The sequence below is a fragment of the Mizuhopecten yessoensis genome, unplaced genomic scaffold (assembly GCF_002113885.1).
Source record: "Mizuhopecten yessoensis strain PY_sf001 unplaced genomic scaffold, ASM211388v2 scaffold2663, whole genome shotgun sequence".
NCBI lineage: Eukaryota > Metazoa > Mollusca > Bivalvia > Pectinida > Pectinidae > Mizuhopecten > Mizuhopecten yessoensis.
The window spans coordinates 99,235-121,918 of record NW_018404658.1 but is presented as its reverse complement, the minus strand read 5'-3'; the positions used below and the strand labels follow the sequence as shown (position 1 = coordinate 121,918).

The window sequence follows — 22,684 nt, the reverse complement described above, 5'->3', positions numbered from 1 at the left end:
CTATTTACTGCCGCAGATTTTTTATCATAATGGTATTTTCTATTTACTGCCGCAGATTTTTTAAAGTCTCTGAAGAACATAAATCTCTGTTGACAGACTGTTTTGGCCAGGTGATGATTGATAATGTTAAGACGAGGGATTGTGTTCTAGTGGATGCAGAGACGTGTACCAGCATAGACTCACAGAAACGAAGGTAAACATACATGTAGTGATGTACTTAACATCATACCTGCCAAGTGACCCGATTTCGTCGGGTTACACCCGGGAATTTAGCCATTCACCCGCTTTTATAACATCACCCGCCGGGTTACGATTTTGACACGGGTTTCGTCATTTTCACCCGTTTTCACCTGGAATCGTTTCGTACATTAGAAGTTACCGAAGTCGTTCGGAATTCTCTAGACTTTTCAATCCTCTGTCGAAAGGAAGACGATCAATTTCCTGTTTACGTTTCTCCCTGACAGGTAAGTTGTGAGTTGTTTTAACGTAATTGAATTGTTTTTACAAGTGTTTATATATAGGGCGATGTTATCGACAGGTAAGTAGTGAGTTGTTTTTACAATTGTGTAATATATATCGCATTTGGAAGGTATGTCTTCTGGAAGGAAGAGGTCGTTATCGGGACCTACACCTAATTCTAAAAAGAAAAGGTATTTATGCACATACAAGACGGCGTGGGAAAAAGACTTTTATCTATTTTTCTTCTGTATTTGTTGCGAAAAAGTCCTCACGCACTATGACCCTCTTTTTAATTTTCAAAAGAGGGTCATAACCCTCTTTCAGTATGTCCAGGGTTGGCAGGTATGTAACATTATTTTATACAGTAGAAACATCAGTTCATATTACCAGTGGCAATTCCACATTTATCTCAAACTACAAACTACAGACAGGTAACATGAACCTACCTGAATGTCTATCTATTTCACCAAGTGTATATATATTTGGTATATGTTACATTACTACCATCGATAGGAATTACTTACCTATTCCTTGTCCACTGACAGTGCCCATTCCTGTAAAACTGCCATGTTGCTGATCATACTCGCAAATTGGTTTCTGACAACAATCTCCAGGTTTCTGGTCAAGGTGGCAGTTAGATGGAATGTTGTTATAGGACGGACATCTGAAAAATACACAGATAACATTATACAAATGGAAGACTAAATACATCTACACAGTGATCTCCCCTTGGTTTAACCCCAATCTCTTATAGTTCTTTTCTAGTGCTGGGAATTAGTTACATTTTTTATGATCAATCACTGCTAATACACTTAAATAACACACTGAGTAAAACTATTAGATCGAAGTTTAATCTTACATGGCGTCACAGGTATACAGTCCCTCGGTGGCGTTGGTACACACACACTGTTTGGAACAGCCGTCTTCCCAAGTCTGGTCCTGGAAATACTGCTTACCATTGGAAACACAGATCTCTGAAAACACACCATAGCTAATGAAACTATATGTCTCCAGCGACGACATATTTCACTGGAGTACTCCTAAGAACTTAGGACTCCCTTTAGGCGAGGTCCATAGCCACTTTGACCCCCTGCTCCATTAATTTCTTTTGCTAGTTTTACAACCCAATACAGACTGCTTCCTCTTGCAAAAAAAAAGTGTATAATGTTCCCAAAATGAAGGAAATGAGGAATACCTTCCCAATTTCAATAAAAGATATTTCCGTATTTTGTCAATTCATGTAGGAACAGGCTGCTGTAAAATTAAGAAAGAAACAACACTGTGCTCTTGCCGGCTTTAAACCCATAAACAACCGAAGGTTTATATTTTCTATAAAAATTCAGTTGCATACATATATATATATATCCAAAGGTAGAAAAAGTATGTTACTTTGATAAAAATTTAATAAGCAATGATTCAGCACTCATCAGTATACGAACAATGACTTTAATATTCGAGTTAAATATTTATTGTATGATAGTTTTACCATATTTTACCAAGAAATTATTAAAAAACATCACCATCCCTTCAAAAATCAATGATAGAAATAACCGCATAATTCAATTACCAGTAAGATATAAGTAACACTAACTCCAAAGCACATTTGGAACTTTTTCGCAAAAAGCAATAAATAATATTTACTTATCCCAGATGCTGTCTGTCCTTTTCCTGTACTTTCAAACTTCTGGATTGTCTGATGGAAGTTACACACAGGTTGTAGACAGCATTCTCCGTCCTTCTTGATCAAAGTGCAATCTTTTGGCAGACCATGATACAATGGGCATCTAAATGACACAGAAAGTGAATTAAAGCAAATCAGATGTTAAGATAAACTTATATTTATCTAACCCAATACTCATAGGTATTCATCTGTAACAGGAAAGAGAGCAGTGTGCTTCCACCGAGGATCAAACCCGCAATCCTATACTTCCTCTTCGGATTGCTGCATGAAAGGAATTCTTACCTGAAGGTATACATGTTCGAGACAAGACGTCATTGATTTTGCTGTGCTGTGGAATACTATAGTTTTGTGTGCGAATCATGCTCTGTTTTCACATTCCAATTGGTGTGAGATATTATGTACACATGTATATATGTAGCTATTTTACCATCACTTTACTGCAAGAAAAGTGATAGGGATTTCTGAACAGTTTTTAAGTAGTTTACCAGTGTGTACATGCATCCTTTACATTCAGATAGCCTCATAAATTCAGACAGTGAGATCAAGAAATTGGGATAAATATCAAAGAGAAGTTACTTGTTGAAGCATTTGTAGCGTCCAGTGTTCCCATCCTCACAGATACAGTCATAGTCGCAGGCGTCGGACCATTTGGCACCCGTTTGATAGACTTGTCCCTTGTAAGAACACTTCCCATCTGTGGTAATAAATTGTGTGTTACTGATTATAATTATGAGCTGATAGATCTATGTCACACTATGAATGGTATATGTTGTTTGCATATAATGGTAGATAAATGCTGCAATTCAGTTTGGGGGAAAATAGCCTACTGTAATAAACAGCCAGGTTGGGATCTATTAGTTTCAAATACTGTCTTGTTGGAAGCACTTCACTTGTACTTTCACTTCCTTAAAAAAAATCAAAATTTTGAATTTCACTTTCGTAATTGAAATTGACATATATATCTATTGTTCCTTATAAACAACTTTGGTTGAGAGTTTTACGTGTGTTAAAATTTTGGCTTCTTCTATTCTTTCAGTTTAGTGCATTCAAGCAAAACACACACAGTATTCACGCAATTTTAAGACAATATCGCCATTGGAAAGTCGAGGGAATTACAATATTGAAGAAACCCTTAACGTTGTTATTTCCTCACTTGGTCAACCCCTGTTTAGTTTAAACATATTATATTGCTTCTAAATTTAAGCAAGAGGATTGGGCACAAGTTATGACAACTTATAAAAGTCCTCTCCTACACAACTGTACTATAACAATGCGATAGTGACAGATATGACGTACATTTGTATACCATGAAACGAATTTGGAAATCAGAAAAAGGAAAAAAGAAGCGGGTTGAAAGTGCAGGGAAATCACAAGAATATCATATATCATGTAAATATAATGTATAGTAATGTATAATTGTATGTCTGCCTTGCACATACTAGCTACACACTCCGGCTACTTCCTCTGTTCGTTCGCTGCAGTATAATTTTACTGTTACATTTTAACTCTGTCATGCTCTTGGTGTTTTAGATTTTGATTATCTTATGACCTAAAACTTAGCAAAATAACATAGAAATTAACGCGAGCATGCCAATACAAACGATACAATATCGGCGTTTCGTCAACACGCGACATGTATCGTATGTACAAAAACTGTTTTCCCTCAGACATCCAGGAGTGGAATGGCCTATCAACCGAGACTACACAAGCACAGGTACAAGCTTTGTCTGTCAATACACCTATATTATAATCACAGGTGTATTGACAGACGAGGCTAGTACAGTTCCTGTGGTTCAATACCTCACTCCACAATCACCTTGCCTAAACTATTCTAAATGGTGTAAATAGTTTAAACCTTTAAAAACGATCTTTCTTGAAATTACGCCAAATTAGTTTACCCTGCACGTTGATGCTGTTAGACTCAGACGGCCATTTGGATATGCTTTAAAGGTAAACACAAAATGGCGGGTAGCTGCTCTTTCGAAATAGAGATGTCTATCAAGGGAAGTAACTTTACATCACATCTCCGCAGATTCCGTATCATTAATGAAGGGTATCGGAATTAGCCGAGATTAGCCGAATGATGTACCTCATTGCAAGCATGACATTTTTTTTATATATAATTTGTAAAAAAAACACACCATCAATTAGACTTAGGCTTTCAAAAAAAATATAACAATAAAAAAACTAACTCGAAACCGTTTAATTGTGTATCTTTTCAAAACAGAATAAAATGACAAAACGGCAATTAAAATTATTTAATGAGAGACATTGAAACATTCCCGACAAGAACCAAACATTATCAGAAGTATGGAGGCGTCTTGAAAATGCACGACTTGAACAGATTACAGAGTTTAAAGATATGTCCTAAGTTTTAAGCGGGGCGCCCTATCAAAAACGATTAAAAGGAGATCGTGAGTCAGCTATTTCTGACTAGGGACAAAACAATGAATTGAATTCATTGTTGAGTGAAGAAATTCTGTAATCCTTGCATTCCATTTACAGAAAATAAATCGGTGAAGGCAAAAGACTTTCTCCCTTGAAATATACATTATCGTCGATTTCTAAAATATTAGGATTTTTACGATTTTTTTTTTTATTATTGTAGTATTAAAAAAAATGTATAAACGATCGAGTTGTTCTTTTTATATACATGGATCGGGTCCGGCGTACACGATTTACCGGAAACCACCATGATGGATAGCCAACATTATAACAGTCTTAAAAGCAGACACGTTCGAGTTTGGAAAAATACAGATCAATCAGCCTAACTTCTCTAGTGTGCCAAGAAAACAATCTGTCAGGTAGGTCTGGTACCACTTATATCATCTTCTTGAAGTTTTGAAACATTGGACTCGCATCCTAAATAATTAAGTAAAGCATTAGACAAGGTTCCATAAGGCAGTGGTATCCGATAAAATTCCTCTACTGGATCAATGGCTTTGTGTCCAAGTTAATATATAACAACTTGTCATTAATGGTGAAACCTCTGGTTTGGAGGATGTCACAAGCGGTTTCGTACTAGGACCCGCAGTGGTCTTAATCTACATAAACGACAATGCATATCAGTGACTCCAGACTACTAATGAATTGTAGGGCGGACGAACACGCTGGAGACCGACCTCAATAACACAGTGGACTGAACTTGTATATATATATATAAAGTAAAACACATGTCCATGTAGGCAAACGTCCTATAGAAATTCGAAATAGACAATGGCGAACCCTTCGGCGATAGACAAAAATAATTGAGACTCGGAAAAGGTCTTTGAGTCATCTTCGACAATAAACTAAAATGTAATACACAGGCAACCGATATGGTCAACAAACCAATAAAATAATGTAATCAGTACTTAGTACACCTACATTCTTTTACAGGGATGTATGTGTTACCCTAAACAAAAGTCTAGAAACACACATGTAGAATGTTGTATTGGTATGGTCACCAGTACCGTTAACAAGCATGCTCGGAATTCCAAGGGTTACGTTCACTTACATTCTATGCACCCCTGCTACAGTAAGACAAAATGAATTACACTGCAACATAAAACTGTTTCTGCTTTCTAGGACTCATCCTTGACGCTAGGGACTAAAAAGGTAGAAATCCATATTGTTCTAAAATACTGTTGAACCAGAATCAAAACAAAATTACACGAATTTCAAAAATCAGAGGACTATTTGTTACATTGCACAATCATAATGTGTAAAGTGTGTAAAAAAGAACCGGCAAACCTCGGAGACTTAGAAATAAATAAGCAGTCTACCACCTCGTACCCGAAGGGTCAACATCACACACGTACAGATGAGGATAAAATGGACTTATATGCATTGTTTTGAATCATTTATATTCGTAGACATGGCGGTAAAATTGTTTTCCATGTGTGGTTTGATTTGGTTTCCATGTATAACGCTTTCACCACTGTAGACCACAATGGACTCACCCAGATAAATGTATGGTAGAGTCTTCTTATGTTAATTAGGAGTGAAAGGGATAAACACGGGTTCACCGATGTTTTCCCCAAGATGGTATTTAACTGTTGGAATAAGTGTCAGAGGAATTTGTTTGATTGTTACGAGTTTTCCGTCCTTGCAATAGCGAAGGTCACACGAAGACTGCGTCCAAAGACGATGGGCTACTCTGAATTGTCATTTCATTGAAATGTCCCAACCTGGACATAGTATCATTATACTCCCTCTGGTCACATTAAGTTGTCAACAGGGGCCCAGTTTTCATCGACACCCTTTTAAAGCAAGCGCCACTAGGCAACACTTTTAGGGACTGCTTTTTGGCCTACATTGCAGCTATACGTGCCTGTTATAAATATTTATAATAGGTTTTGTGCCAAGAGATCAGCACCACCACCCGCCAAATATACTTACAGAATCCAGTTGAACTCGCGGTGGCTGAAATAAAACAGTGATAAATATGTATCAAAAACTATGAATGTCTCTCCGTATCAAATTGTACTTTTGATTCCCCCAGCCCATTACATATTAGTCACAACATCATTATGACAACCCAAACGATGAAATGGTATATGTGAAGAACCTCAGCTAATCATATAAATATATGCTTAATTTGTGATTTTATTTCAAATTCACCTTGGCTCACAGCAAACTGAAAATCTGATAGGGTAATACTATCATCGATTTGTCACTCGAAAAACTACTATGTTGTATATAAGTTCAAGTTGAATATTGGCGGTCAAAACAAGATTTATACAACTTTCATTTGTAAACCACTTCAAGACAAAATTATTCCCATCTTCGTATTGTTGTAGGTGTATTGCAAACAGAGCATTATCTTTATCAATAACTTTACAATAGTTGTAGAAGATATATTCGTATATATAACGGAGTCGGAGATAATGTTTCCGGAACCGTATTCTATTTTCAACTACACACCTTTTTTGCTATCGTAAATAACCCCTTCAGTGCAACAATTGTAACACCTGGAGGTCAAAGGTCAACTTAACGGTCATCAAAAGCAAACAACGTAATGCAATATTAACCCGATTTTTATAAAAAGAATAAAATATCATCTTTACACATTTTTCACACCAGGTCCTAGCAGTAACGTGTAACATATATGTATGCATAGAGTTGCAACTGCGACCCTTAGTTCAACAATTGTAAACACCTTTTATGAAGCTACGGATTCAGTTTTTTTTTACAACATACTGAAATACAGTTCGCACTAACTATATATATTTATTTTTTATTTTGGAGTACATAAATTATATAATGAATTACAAACGCCTGTACAATGGACATTAAAATCTTACCAAGATAATTTAAGGCTAATGCAATCTACCCAAGACCATATTTGATTCGCTTACATGAATGTTTGATTTTGTAAATATTAACCGTTGTTTTTGCGTTAAATCATTAATTCATGATACATGATATGTATGTTTTGCTTCCGCTTTAACTGGCCGTCTGTTTTAAATAAAAGACAATAAGTTCATTTACCATCACACAATCCACAGAACCGGTTGCAGTTTGCTTTGGCCCATTCTGGAAACTGCGTACAAGAAGAAGGTCCGTATGTTGAACATGTTGCTAGTGTATCTTGACAGGCAGCAGGAGTCGTAAACAATGCTATTGGAAACAGAAAGTAGACGATTTATGTTTTGTCTATATACTATTTTTCTCTCTCATAAAATTAAGGATTATTTTTTTCAGAAATGATTTATCAAAGTTTAAGACATGCCAGAAGAAAAGAGTTTGCATAATTACAGTTTTTTGCAGTGATACTGGGATCATTAATACTGCCGTATATCACCAGTTTGGTAATTTTTATTGACTATGATTGCAAGTTTTTTTTTAACTCTTTTTGATTGCATGTTTTTTTAACTCTTTTTGATTGCATGTTTTTTAACTCTTTTTTGATTGCATGCTTTTAACCCTTTTTGATTGCATGTTTTTAACTCTTTTTAATAGCATGTTTTTAACTCTTTTTTTGGGATTGCATGTTTTTAACTCCTTTATGATTGCATGCCTTTAACCCCTTTTTGATTGCATGTATTTAACTGTTTTTGAAAGCGTGATTTCAACTCTTTTTGATTGCATGTTTTTAACTCTTTTTGATTGCATGCTCTTAACTCTTTTTGATTGCATATTTTAAACTGTTTAAGTTTGCACGAGCCACTTACGTGTACAAACGCCGCAGAATCGAGCACAGTTGTCGTTGGCCCATGGACCGTAATTGGTACACACTTGTTGGCCGTAGCTTGCACATTTCACTTTATCAACGCACGTGTCCGATGGGAGGGTGCCACCTGTATGAAAAAAAAGTCCGCACTATTATGATGTATTCCACGTTCGTGTTAGGATTAAGAATGACCAGTACAGTGATTTTGATCCTTAGCAAAAGTTAGCTTAATGGATACTCTCAAACTGTCCGACAAAGCAATCAAGATTCCACAAAAAGATATATTAAACGAAATTGACAATCTTAAGTTATTCTGGTTATGCCTAAATTTTGTGTCATAAGAAAACCCTGCACACACTACATACACAAATAACTTCTCATCATAGCATGTATTCCTTATCAGTTTTTTTTTAATAAGATATTGTGGTTTAAGTGAGTATCCTCAACAAACTTGAAAATATATTCCTCTAGAATATAAACGCAATCAAAGCAACAGTTAATTAATTTGACCGGTAATTACGACAATGAGTTTAAATATTAGCCCCACAATGAAAAGTAGCTCAGTTTACATGGCGTTTTAGTTTATTTAATTGCAGTAAGAAGACAATATCTTACCTGGCGCAGCCGTAACCATTGATTGCACGGTAGGAGTAACTGAAGTTAAAATAATGAATGCAACATTTCACTTAATGCTTGTAATGTGTTTGAATTTCAAGTATAACACTTCCATTGATAACATGACAGATTGGTGAAACTTTAAGATACATTTTTTTTTTTATTATTATTTTTCTTAACACAGATACAGTTCTTTAGATCTAACCGGAACCGACATTGTCGTTGATGTAATGCCTTACCCTCGATATTATTTCTATTCACAGTGATGACAATGTACCAAATGAAGTTGAACTTACTTGTACATGTCTTGGCAAGCAACTGGTCAACTATTTGGTCCAGTTGGTCATAACTACTGACAGTGATAACGTGTTGTGAAGCCGGATTGTCTGCAATGCTGTCGAGTTCGTTCTTGTTGATGTTGTTTCCTACCCCGACGGCAATGAGGCCGATGTTATTAGTTTGTCTGGCCTGGTCAGCTTGGTACGTTGTTGATGCGCCGTTGATGGATCCTCCGTCAGTCACAACGATAGCAATACGGGGAACATTTCCTCGTGCGCCACTGTTTAAAGAGAACATGTGCTCGCGCATATATTTGATGGCATCTGCTGTGTTGGTGCCCCCAGACATGTAGTGGATGTTTTCGACGGCTTTAAGAGCGTCTATGCGGTCAGTGTACATGTTGAGAGGAAACTCCACATTTGGGTAGCTACTGTACTGCATCAAACCGACGTGGACCTTGTCCGGGCCGACGTCCAGTTTTGAGATGGACTGCTTCAGGAAGTTTTCCATTTTCTGGAAATTTGCCGGACCAACACTGGTAGATGAATCGATCAGAAAGGCCAAATCCGCTTTGTGTAGACAGCCTATTTTCAGGAAAACAGAACGAGGGTTTTAATATATATATAATGGTACTTAAAAGCACATTTTTAATGGTATATATTTGTTTATCGGGAAACCTCAGCCCTGTCAAATTTTCGCCCTTATTTAGTAGAACCCCTTTGCATATCAATTGCTCCCCTTATATTTTATAAGTATATGTACTGTAGTAAGCTGTGTACTTATTTTAGGTGTAGTGAAAAATTCGTCCTCGTCACGGAATGCGAAAAAGACGAAAGTTAAACGGAATCGTAAATTTCCCGGTGTCCAGGATATATACGGTAATTTCCTTAATTTTGGCTGATAAAGCTGTACTTCTTTTCATTCATACCTCAACATAGGTTATAGTAATACTCTTCGTATACATACTTAATCTTCCTTAGTAATTAAATACTAAATTTATCACATAATCTGCCTGTTATCCAGTGAATTCGTCCGTGTATTTTTTTTACATATGCCACTAGTGTAATATACTCTGGAGCGTTTTTCATTGGCTGTGCCATTCAGAAATCGATTGTGATGTCATAATATGGACAATGACGTGACGTCATAAATTGTGAATGGCGCAACAAAATGTCTGTCTCCGTTTGATTAAGCCCTCTACATTTTGGCTTTAAAACCTGTCAAAATGTAAGTTTTCTGAGTTATGTGATAAAAAGTCTCTTAAATTTGTTTTCATTTCATATGAGCTTTTATGAAACTCGTCTCGAAGTTTTAATTTTTGCTTGCCAAGGCTCGCAAAAATAACAACTCCTAAGACTCGTTTCATAAAATCTCATAATAAATGAAAACTCATTTAAGATCCTATCTTTTTCAATGTTAATATGGATAATTTGGCTTTCATATCAATTCTTTTTTAGGACACATGTCCTGCTGCTCTCGGTATTTTTTTCGGAATACTTATACAGTAAACTCCCTCTAATTTCGTTTTGGATATAACTGTAGCAAAGCTGGGCCCGACCACTTACGTTGACCAGAAAACTCTGTCGGTTTCATTGTAGAGCGATAACATCGATCTAAACAATGTGAAGTCCATGGTTCGAATCCCAGTCTAGTGACTACACTCAGAATACTGTCGGTGATTTTATTTTGTTTAGTTCTTATTTAGTATTTTTTCTTAACGCCCGCAAGATGTAGTTTTCTTTTCAGAAATGACTTATGAAAGCTATAATCATGTCAGAAAAAAACCCAGTTGCTTACTTGTTTGGCAGTGGTACGAGGATCTTTAAAATGTCTATGCAAACATAGGTCCAAAATACTAGTTTATTTATATTGATATTTTTGCATTATATAGAGTTATTTATGTGATAGGTACTGTTATTCAAAGAATGGTTAGCTCAACGATAATAAATGAAACTTTTAAAACAGAATTTCTTTTTTTGTAAACATTGAAATTCAAAACTTCTATTGTATTCATAGGAATTTAAAAGAATCGTTGTTTTGATACAGAAAATATTTGTAAATTTTTGCGTAGTTCTCAAAAATAATGTTTTGAAAATATGTAAAAACGACTCGTTAAGTTAAGCAGGCTTTGATTTGTTCGGGTGTTCATGGGGTATTTCCATTGTATTTTTTTTCTTTCTAAATTCCTATTGTTGTTCTTTTTAAGTCACGAATGCGTTATTGAGAGTTATATATAGAATGGTACACCATAATGCTACTTACTTGTTGGTGCTGGTAGAGCGGCTGATGTACTTGGAAGCTCTGCAAAATCACAATGAAAACACATTCACATGTGACAGAACTGATGTCTCTTTCTAACTAAATTATAACAATCATGTCCCAAAAAGCGAATCACTCGTCACAGAAGCACAGATGATGATCAAGTGCTTTTCCATCAGTTCAGCTGTAATATTAATTTCATTATATAAACTGTGAAATTAGTTGTCGCAAAAATATTTTTTAGTTAAAATATTTTTTACTACTAATTATGATTTATCAGAAATTCTCCACATTTCATTATATTATCGTTGATTGATTTCAGTCTTTTAACCGCGTGATTTACACCCGCGAAATTAGATTTTCTATGCACGACTTATTCACATTTATTCTACGCGGTATTGCATGCAAATCTGATGTACACATTTTACTGTATTTATTTTGTGTTTGATAACGACAATTAATCGTGATACTAATATTAATCGATTTGTCTTAATCGACGTGACCAGAAATTAACGGATAGGAGAGAGATCCTGTACAAACCAAGGTCGCAAACTCTTGAAGCACTTTAGCATAGTGATATCATACATCATTATAATAGTATACAATTGTAATGTATGTTAAACAAGTATATATTTCGTGTCGATAAATATAATATATGTAATACTGAACAATTGCCAAAACACTATAAAAAAAACTTAGATTAGTGAATATAAAATCGGAATTCAATTATTAAATTCTTAGATTCCGAGAAATCTTCAACAAACGCTTCCTTTCAATGTTGTCAATGAAAATTCATGATAAATGGGGAATATGGGGACTTATCAAGTATCACATGTTTCCAATTAAAAACAGCTAAGTTTTTGTTAGTGTCACTAACAAACTATGTACTACTTTGTTCAGCCATTTTTATCATTTGCAGCTTTAGTGTTACAAAATACATCAATATTATGAAGAAACTTTAAAAAAAAAATATCATATAATTTTATCAAGAGGAGACCATTTGTGATTTTGGTCCCCCAATTTACCCCCTCATATCTCGGAATGGACTCCAAGCTTACCTTAATTTCATGGCATATCATGAAGGCATAACCACAAGGTATGAATATACGAAAAATAAAACTTATAGGTGATAGACACCAGAAGGATCAAATTGGCACCCTTCCTTTTTATCATTGTTAAACGATTGATCCCCGGTAGGGCATATTTCTTATAGCGTCGTTTTGATCTTGCCACCTATATATATAGATAATGATCTTTTGGCTACTTATCACAAAGATGGATCGATATTTTATAGAGGATGGAGCATGATACCGATGTATAGGATATCACTACATCAAAAAGTGTGGGAAGTGGTAGCATAAAATATAAAGTACTGAATAATTATGTAGCTATATATGTGTATACAAATTATGTAGCTATGAGTATACTATACACATGCACAATGAACACAACTTACCATTGCAGAGTTTAGTTGCAAGGGGTCCAGCGATGCTACCGAGAGCACCATAGTTCTGTGCCTGTATGAAGTAACGAGAGTCTGGGTCACTGGCGACGGTTTGCAACTCATCCTTGTCGATGCTACTGCCGACGGCGACCGAGTACATGATGATGTTATTATCCTTCGCCGACTGAGCTTCGATCTTAGTGATCTGCTTCGACGACGACGGGCTATTAGTCACCATAACAGCTATATGGGGCACGTTATTTCGAGCCCCATGGATTGGGTTGAATGATGTTTGGGTGACATAGCGAATAGCATCCGCCGTATGAGTTCGTCCTCCCCTGAACGGGATGTGCAAAATTTCATTCCTGGTCGGGTTCGACTTCAGGAAGAACTGGTTATACACACCAGAACTATACGTCACAATACTGACGCGAGTTTTACCAGGAGAGGTGTCCATTTGTGACACTGTATTGGCTATAAAATCCAACTCCTTGTCGAAATTGTCTTTTCCGACAATGTCGGAGGAATCAAGCACAAAGGTGACATCAGCTTGAGTCTCACATCCTGGAAGTAAAGTAAAAACTAGATACACCACATCGTCAAAATAGCAACAGAGACAATAAGAACTCAAAGACTTGACCAGAAACCTCGGAAACATCAAAAATGAAAGAATATACGACATGGATTTCTTAGAAAAAAGCGAGTTGAAACCACCTAAATCGGATGAGTGTGCGTTACCTGCATCGAGTGCTGTACCTGAATCATGAAATAAATTTGAACTGAAAAGAGAATGAAATGAGAAGAAACGAAAATCTAGGTTGGATAACCAGTGCATTCTTTTATCATTTTTGTGGAATGACATTTTTTTTTTTTTTTTTTTTTTTTTTTTTTTTACAAAACTGTATATAGAGGAAATTTTCGCCTTTTTTGTCCATCGTTATGAGGGCGAACTTATCATTACAGCGAACAATAGCGTACAACATAATATGCATTGTAGTTAAATGTGAAGGGCGAATTAACACTGGGTGAATATGGAAGGGTGAAGGGCAAAAGTTTGACCGAGGGAACATTTCCCGGTATACATTACTCTACGTAGGTATCTAATGTACATTTTGTATAAGGACATATTCAGCGTATTAAAGTGCATTGTGAGACTCATAGTTATAACATAATGCTATTCTATATGTGATATGGTCCGTGATGCCCTTACTAGAATGTATTTTAAAAATAGAAGGGTTGAAGGAAGCAAGGAATGATGTAAGTTTTTATGATACGCTATGCGATTGCAAATATTGCCACGAGAGAGAAAATTTGATTTATTTTTTAAAAGAAATTTTCATAATTATTAAAACTAACAACAAAAACTGAACTCTCTTTGACTCGAAAACGGACACTCAGTGACTCAATGGACCCTAACTTAACTGATAATCCATGATAACAACATCATTTTTGCAAGAAAATGTACAATATTCTTGGAATGAATATAATGTTTGGTATAAAGGTGTATATAAATCCTTTCGGGTATTTTCCCAAATGAACGACATTACGAACTCTCAATCAGAGAACTTACTACTGAAGAACCATCGACATCTTTTCGTGCTTTTTTTTTTTAAAGATAACTTGATTAACGCAAACGTTTAATTTGTCTGGTTGTGAATATATATATAGACTATTCTGTTAAAGGCAAGGTAAAAAAAAAAAAAAAAAAAAAATTGAATTTAAAAGCAATTTCATTCTATACCTCACAATTTAGCCATGTACCATAACATAATTTGCACGTTTAAATTGCGTTTTCATGCACCACAAGTGTGTCTTTTGATCTGTAAATGTACACAAATAACTATTTAATGGGAGTTTGTATAAACTACAGAGTTTCGAATATTTAATTGTAAACATGGTATCTATATTTTTTATTCATGATAATGTATGACGTTTGCATTGAAAAATGAATTCAAAGTCAGTCCGAAATGTAACAACAATATTCAAGAAGTAAAAGTAAAGACATCATTATTTCACACTTGATATATGGAGCGAAACCAGATGCTTTTCTAGCTGCACCCTAGAGTGTTATGTAAAAGCATGAATTTGTTTAGGGACATATTTATATAACTAAATGATAGCGTATGCTGGACTGTGTTACTTCACTAAGGTTTACTATTCAGCGAAACCACCTTCACGCCAGAAACGGAAGACAAATTCACCTTATCTAAGAACTGGGAAAGAGCACATGGTGTTAGGACAGAACTGGGACAGAAAAGGGAGTGAGACCAAAGGAAGTGATCTATTCTTAGTGATAGGACACGTATCCTATTTTACACAACTGTTACATATAGAAATACACAGCCTACGCTTACAGGAAAGAGGAATCATTGTGCTAGGTTGTGTAAGAAATAGTGATTTCTATAAATACGTTCCATACATAGTCTATTTATTATATCAATTACATTGGGTTTAGAAGTGTATATCATACCATTATAACAATACGATTCTCTTCATCTATATGTTATGGAATACGATATATAAAGTTATTAGAATAATTCCTTATTTTCCAACAAGTTTATCCACAAAAGGACGTTCATTTGTGTTTGTTTTTGTATACATTTGATGCCGTTTTGGTAAAAAAAGATGTCAATTTTAAACCATACTACTGTATAACTGCCTGTTATTGTCACATATAGCGTTCGATATGACTGGTTACAGAACCACATATCAAAAAGACCTTGATAAAGTAGAATGTCAAGAATTATTGATTCTTGATTGGCAAACTGTTAATAACCTCAATTTCTATATACAACAGCAACAGACACATCTTACTACTATACTTGTACACTAAGCATGGTGATTTCGATTATACCATTGTGAACTTTCCTTTTATTGATAGTTACAGTTCTACATCACCAACCTACGGTGTTGATATATCACAGTTGATTCTTCATTTAAAAGCTTGATTTGTCGACTGCTGACTCGCAAACTAACGACAAGGGGTTTAAGCAAAGCATCTGACGAAGACTTTGGTCGTCATAACGATCTCATTGGGAAATATACTTTTTTTTGTGTCACATGAAGACTGATGCTTTTGATAGTGCTATCCCTGTTCACGCTATGAGGGCGTGATATTTCTTGTATTTTACGTATATATATATGGTGCAGGTGTCATTTATGATCTTCCGAAACACATGGTTTTATTTTTTAAGGTCATAATATAAATGTTTCCTTTTATTAAAATTTTGCCGTAGTTTTATCGGTTTTGAGTTCGAATTCTGTTTTTTATGTTTTAACTGCGAAATGCAATTCCTTAAAGAAGTACTTAATATATACATTTGCGAAAATTAATTAATTTCCAGTATGCATGTTCATCCAATCAGTTTTATGTCATTCGATGATGCATAACAACTAATAATCCTTTTTTATTCACATATTTATTCACATATATCACTTACGTAGCCATGCTTCTATCGAACCATTATTCTATTATTGTTAAAAAAATCGAAATAAATTTCAGATAATTTTATTTGAAACAGTTTTAATTCAATAGTAAAGACATTTTGCTGATAAAGATGGAATTAAAACTATTCTAGTATTTGATTTATACATTTCCGAGAAAGAGAAGTTAAGAAATGTACAGACTGCACATGTCCTTGACGTGTTGTGCTTGCTTATACATTTATCAGCACTGGCCTTGACCTTGGACTTGTAACCAATGAATAAGAAAAAAATGCAGGAGAACCGTAGTTCGAAGTCAAAACAGAAATGCCCTTGATCTTGACTGTATATTTGATTGTACCTTGCCTTCTTTTAAGTCTAGCCTAAAGGCGGTATGTTTTAGATGATTATGCATACTACACTTTTCTTAAATTGGTTTGTATTTATGTATCTGTCCTATTTTATTATACTTTTGTCATCATTGTTATCAATTATGTAATTGGACCCTTGGGTCTGTTGAATTGAAATAAATAAATAAGATAAAAGAAACTAAGACAAACTATGAACTACTGAAGTATGTACACGGGTATAATCGAAAAGTATAAGCAGAAAAAACCTGATGTTCCAGAAGGTTAAGTATCGTATGCTTCATAAACGACACCTGTCATATAACTATAGGTAACAATCAAGTAACCAGAGTAACCTATGTCCTGTTCAAACAGTTGTGTATGTTTAAGTTCATTCAGCTGCTAACAGTGGTTAGTGTACCTACATAAAGTTTAATTATCTAGACAGATTTAGTTTTAAGGTATGTTTTAATTGTCGTGGGGAACATTACATAAGCCCAAAACTGCATATTTGGTTGCAAATATCGAATTGGAAGTAATTTGCATAAAACCTCACATACTAAGTTGGAGCAAAATCGGACAAAGAGAAGGGCCGTTGGCATCACCTTGGCGTATTCCCATATATGTTTGAATTAATTATATTCCACTGCGGCCATGTTCGATGACCGCCCTGAAAATGAAACGCGTTACGCACACCTAAACATGCCCACCAATGCTCACGTGAAGTATCATAATAATTAAACTACTAATGGTTTCTAAGAAAAGTCTGGAAACCGGTTTTTTAAATCAAAATACGAAAAAGAAAGCCAAAGCAATCAGTTACCCACTTCGTTTGGGGACTTCATACTGATTGAATACGTTGAATTTTCATTCTTTGTTGATTGTATAAGGGCACATAAAGATCATTAGTATATGTAGATGTTTTGTTGACTGATAGACTGGATCTACATATCCTTTCCCTCTGTCCTTTGTTCACAGCATATTGTGTCATTTATGTGTGGTACTGATTATTTTGTCAGCACTAGCCTTGGACTTGTTCTTGGAAATGAAAAAGATGATAGTAATACTATTTAAATCTTGTATATTATTATTATTTTCATTTACTAACCTTTCATAATTAACGTTTAATTTGTAATTCTATTTTATTCTCTATAAGCTTATAGTTTTATTTCCTTTCTAATGTGGTGCTATGCCTTATGCCTTATAATTCGAAATCATTAAAACAAGCATCTCAAATTGGTACATCTTTCTTACTATACAAGCATATTGTATTTGCAATTTGTGTGCTCACATCTTGTGAAATACTGAAATTAATGCATGTCAAACGTTTCATATTACAAAAATACTACCAGTGATGTTTAAGATAAAATATGACAATTTATATTTAATCGTATTCAGACTTGCAATTACTAAATGTATGTCACGTTTTCAAGATTGCGACACAGAAGTTATTATAAGATAATATAATAACAATGCATGCCTCCAACAACCGTTTTTGAATTGGTGAAATCTCAAGATGACATTTACCCTCAATAGGATGCATGCAAATTATAAAAAATATCAATGAGTTTAAAAAAGGATTTAATATATTATAATTTGCTTGCTTATTTATAAATATTATAAAAAAAATCATGGAAATTAAGGTTATCACATGGTAAGGCAAACTGTAATTGTTAACTAGCTAAAAAACAATGATATTGTCAATGTGACCAATGAATGAATGAATGGATAATCAAATTAACAAAAATAATGAAATTATGGAAACTAATAAAAGCGATAAAACCAACTTTTTAATATCTCCAAGCGATTCTTATAAAGATATATCGGGATATATTTATCTTAAAGCTAGTAGTGTGAGTGAGCTTCTGAAATAGACGGACTGAATGAATGAATGAGGGGTAAGTAAACAATGAATAATAAAAAGGAATGAAGGAATAAGGACGAATAAAATGTCTTATGCGAGACACTATAATGTGATTTTTATAGACCTGGGGTCACTAGCGGGGATCACTATCTCCAAGTAGGAAGAATGACGTGTTTTGTTGTCATGCTTTGTTATCTGTGTACAACCGTTTTACTGCCGTTGTCGAAGATAAGCTCTTTAAAGTATATCCATTTTTCTGTTCCATTGATTGACACGCATCTGCTAACCATGATCATAAGTTAACAAACATGTTCAGAATTATATAACTAAACATACTGCAACCTGATTAATTCTGGTGGTATAGAGAGGTTTCACGATAAATTGAGACAAAGGAATTCTTTGGAAAAAAAGAAGGGAAATGAAATATGTTCGCGGTAAACGAAGTGGCAAATGAATTGAGAAACAATATATCGATTTATCAATGTATAACCGTCTACTGTTCATACTTATTGACAATACATTGATATTAAATTAAAATACTAGTTCTTCAAATTTGAGGTAGATTTACTTTCTGCTAATTGAATAGCTCGAAATAAAAATTAAATAAAAGTCAGTTTTGGTCGTATAATGCCAATGTGATCATTATGACGTTTAAAGTAATAATGACGTCACGATTAATACGCTTGACTGAACACGGTCTTGTAACACGCTTTGATATATACAACGGCAAGAAAGAGCAATGTGAATGATAAGTATTAAGTAGACGAAATAAGTTTGAGTAACGTGTTCTTGGTTTTGAAACAAATGTTAAATGTATAAAGAAATATTGAACAATTATTCCGAACAGGAACGAAGAATAGAAAGCAGTTAAGATGCATTATTTGATTTATGTATGACTCTTAACAGAACGCAGATTACATTTCATTGTAAAAAAAACAGGCAGGGACCAGGATTTTGGGTTAAAAGGCCAGAAAAAATGTGAAACATTTCTATCAGTATCCCTCCCCTAGTCAATTTCTTTTTTTAAACCAATATTTAAAAGGAAAGAAAATCTAAAGTCTATTTCGTTAATACTTCCCACCCCTTGTTGGGGGATAGTATAAATCTGTCATGAGGAAACAGTAAATTTATGCCTGTGTCAGAGCGAATGTCAAGTGCATTCGTCCTTCTGGATCCATGCCCGATACATATTTAACAGTTTATCTAATATACAACAATGATTATACACATATTTTTTTCGTGGATAAATGTCTAGAAGATATTTATATATTTCTTACCTCCCACCGCTCTCCTCGAAAACGTTGCCGCCCTATTGGCGGCAACTAAAGTAAGAATGATCGCGATGAGGCGTATCATTCTTCCGAAACGAAAATTGATGATTTCTTGTCTTGTTCAAGGTAATATAGATATTTGGCAGGCTATAGGGTCACGTGACAAAACTTCATAAGACATCCGGGGCGTCAATGGGGAATTTGATATCCTTATATGCACAATGTTGTTAATATACATACATTTTAATTAACTTGAAATATAAATATCTGAAAAAATGCTTTAGTTTTTATATTTAAATTATCTTAAAGTTGAAATAGTTTTTAGTATGTATCAGTGTTTTCCTAAAAGGGCCCCAGATAATTGAGAGAGATAAGATGGTTCCTTGTAGGATCGTTCAGAGTGTTCTAGATTGGCCCCACCTACAGACATTCATTACATGAATGTAATTCCCAGATAACCAGTGCTCTAACATTACACCGAAGGTCGTAACCCAATATAAAGGAATGGACTTTGATACTATCTATACACTAGCCACCGTTAATATCATAACATTTGTCGTTATATTGTTTTTGCATAGGACATTTACTCCAGTTAGACCACCTGATAAACGTTACCAATGACCTATTGATCATAAGTATTTATCTCTAGCGTAAATGGTCAGATGTAAAACACCAGAAAAGGATGGGCGCCTATAAGGTTGTTTGTTGTGCTTCGTCATTTCCGGATATCCTCAAGTTAAACGTGATGAATTTTATTTTGGCGTTATTCGAATAAGCGGCATATGTCATTTTCAATTTCACCTTCAAGGAAATGTCCGATTTCATTAACAGGCATAAGCATGGCTTTGTTTTACTTGTAATTCTTTTACGGGTTTTTATTTATTCATTCATAAAATATACTGTTTTAAAATTTGACGAACTTACAAAATTGTTGATTTAACTTGAAACAATAATGAGTAAACACTTATATAAGAGATATTTAGACAAAAGATGTAAGTGTGTTCTTGTACATCTTTTCATCGTTAATATTATTTGACTTGGGAGTGCCTGCTCATTGTTAGTATAATTTTACTGTATGAAGTGTCATGTTTATTGTTAGTATTATTTGACTGGGTTGAGTGTCAAGCTGAATTTTAGTATAATTTTACTGGGTGGTATGTCATGCTAATTGTTATTATTTGACTAGGTGGAGTGGCATGCTCTTTGCTAGTATAATTTTACTGGGTGGAGAGTCATCCTCATTGAAAGTATAATTTTACGGGGTGGAGTGTCATTCTCATTGTTAGTATACTTTTACTGGGTGGAGTGTCATGGTCATTGTAAGTATAATTTGACTGGATGGAGTGTCATGGTCATTGTTAGTATAATTTGACTGGGGGGAGTGTCATGGTCATTGCTAGTATACTTTGACTGGGTGGAGTGTCATACTCATTGTTAGTATAATTTGACTGGGTTGAGTGTCATGCTACTTTGTCCATGGTATGACATTTCGGTGAGAGAACACTTTAAAGTGACCCTTGAGTAGCCCCATCACCTGTTGACAAGGTTAACACATTAACTTAGCTGCTGTGAGGACCTTAAACACTAATCAAACAAACTCATTTGGATTAAATTCAATCTTGCTAGTTCATACAAATTTTGAAGAAGACATCATTTCAAAGGGAGAAAACTCGGAAGCACGCGGCATTATAAACAGCGTCATTAACGCCCATCTTTTTGTCCGTGTCATATATTAAATACTCATTTTGTAGAGGCATCGTTCACTCTACACACACAAACTTTTGGGCGACGAATTCACTACTTTACCAGGATTTTCTATCCGAAAGAGTTCCGTCCACATTTTCAGTGGTCACTATAACCTTTAGAGAGATTTAAATGTACATCATGACCGACCTGTTCATTATTTCATATTCACATTTCTACTGAACTGGAACTCAATATACACGTGCCTACCGAAGAATATGAAGGATTTTCTCATACCCTTTTCAGTTGGCGCATGAATACATCAGCAAATTGGTGCGGGAAAAAGTCCCCTTTTATAGATTGTTTTGAATTACTTTTGTCCAGATATTTTAGATTGAATTACCATGTATTGGTGTGTTGTGTCGTTTTAACGTTACAATCAAAACAAAAAAGCTATTAATCTTTCTAGGATGAAGTAACACAGTGAGTATTGATATGTCATATGCGTTGGCCGTTTCCATGGCATAGACTTGCACAAATACAATATTCAAATATAATGTATAAAAAAATATATCAAAATCGCACTGAATGTAAATAAATAAGGATTGAATCATGTTGTGTTGAGTTCGTGGTTCATTATTTTTTTCTCAAGACCAACTGAGGTTTATACCCCATAAACCTTAATAGAACAAGATTCAGTCCTTAATTTGATCGTTGGGAGCCTACACACATTGTCGTATTCGACTGGGGACATCAGGACGTTGCAAGCTTATCCTTATGGATCACCTTGGCCCGTATTCATCGATCTGCTCAAACCTGTAACTCGACTAAATATAAATAGCACAGATAAAAAGTCATTGAAAACGGTATTTGGTTTCAGGTCTCTCCAAAATTATTTCAAATCATAGACGAAATATGAAATTATGAAAAATTTATCACTGGACAATGACTTGTGTTTGAGCATCACAACGTTTTCAAAGGACTCTATTATGTATTTTTTCCAATTCGTTTGTGTTTCTTCAATTCCAATTGTTGTCTTTGTATCCACTTTGGCTATGTATTGAATCCTTTCGTTGTTACGATGCAGAATATTTTTAAATATTGAACACGTTCTTTCCATTTTAAATCGACTGGTTTTTTTTGTATGTTGAAATATTTCATGTCTGCAAGTAATCCAACTCAATCTTTGAACCAATGAAAAACAA

The 22,684-nt window shown here is 34.7% G+C and overlaps 1 protein-coding gene across 1 annotated transcript in view; it reads right to left on the bottom strand.

Annotated features, from left to right (window-relative positions):
• The window catches only part of LOC110446232, a 98,141-nt gene extending 78,249 nt beyond the window's left edge, over positions 1-19,892 (bottom strand). Inside the window, 12 exon segments of the mRNA XM_021491272.1 lie at positions 984-1,123; positions 1,319-1,433; positions 2,101-2,243; positions 2,717-2,834; positions 6,521-6,544; positions 7,613-7,741; positions 8,296-8,421; positions 8,910-8,948; positions 9,206-9,772; positions 11,451-11,489; positions 12,904-13,455; positions 19,803-19,892. Of these exon segments, the coding sequence (XP_021346947.1) occupies positions 984-1,123; positions 1,319-1,433; positions 2,101-2,243; positions 2,717-2,834; positions 6,521-6,544; positions 7,613-7,741; positions 8,296-8,421; positions 8,910-8,948; positions 9,206-9,772; positions 11,451-11,489; positions 12,904-13,455; positions 19,803-19,881 (2,071 nt within the window). The 5' untranslated portion in view covers positions 19,882-19,892.
• Between the last annotated feature and the right edge of the window lie 2,792 nt (positions 19,893-22,684).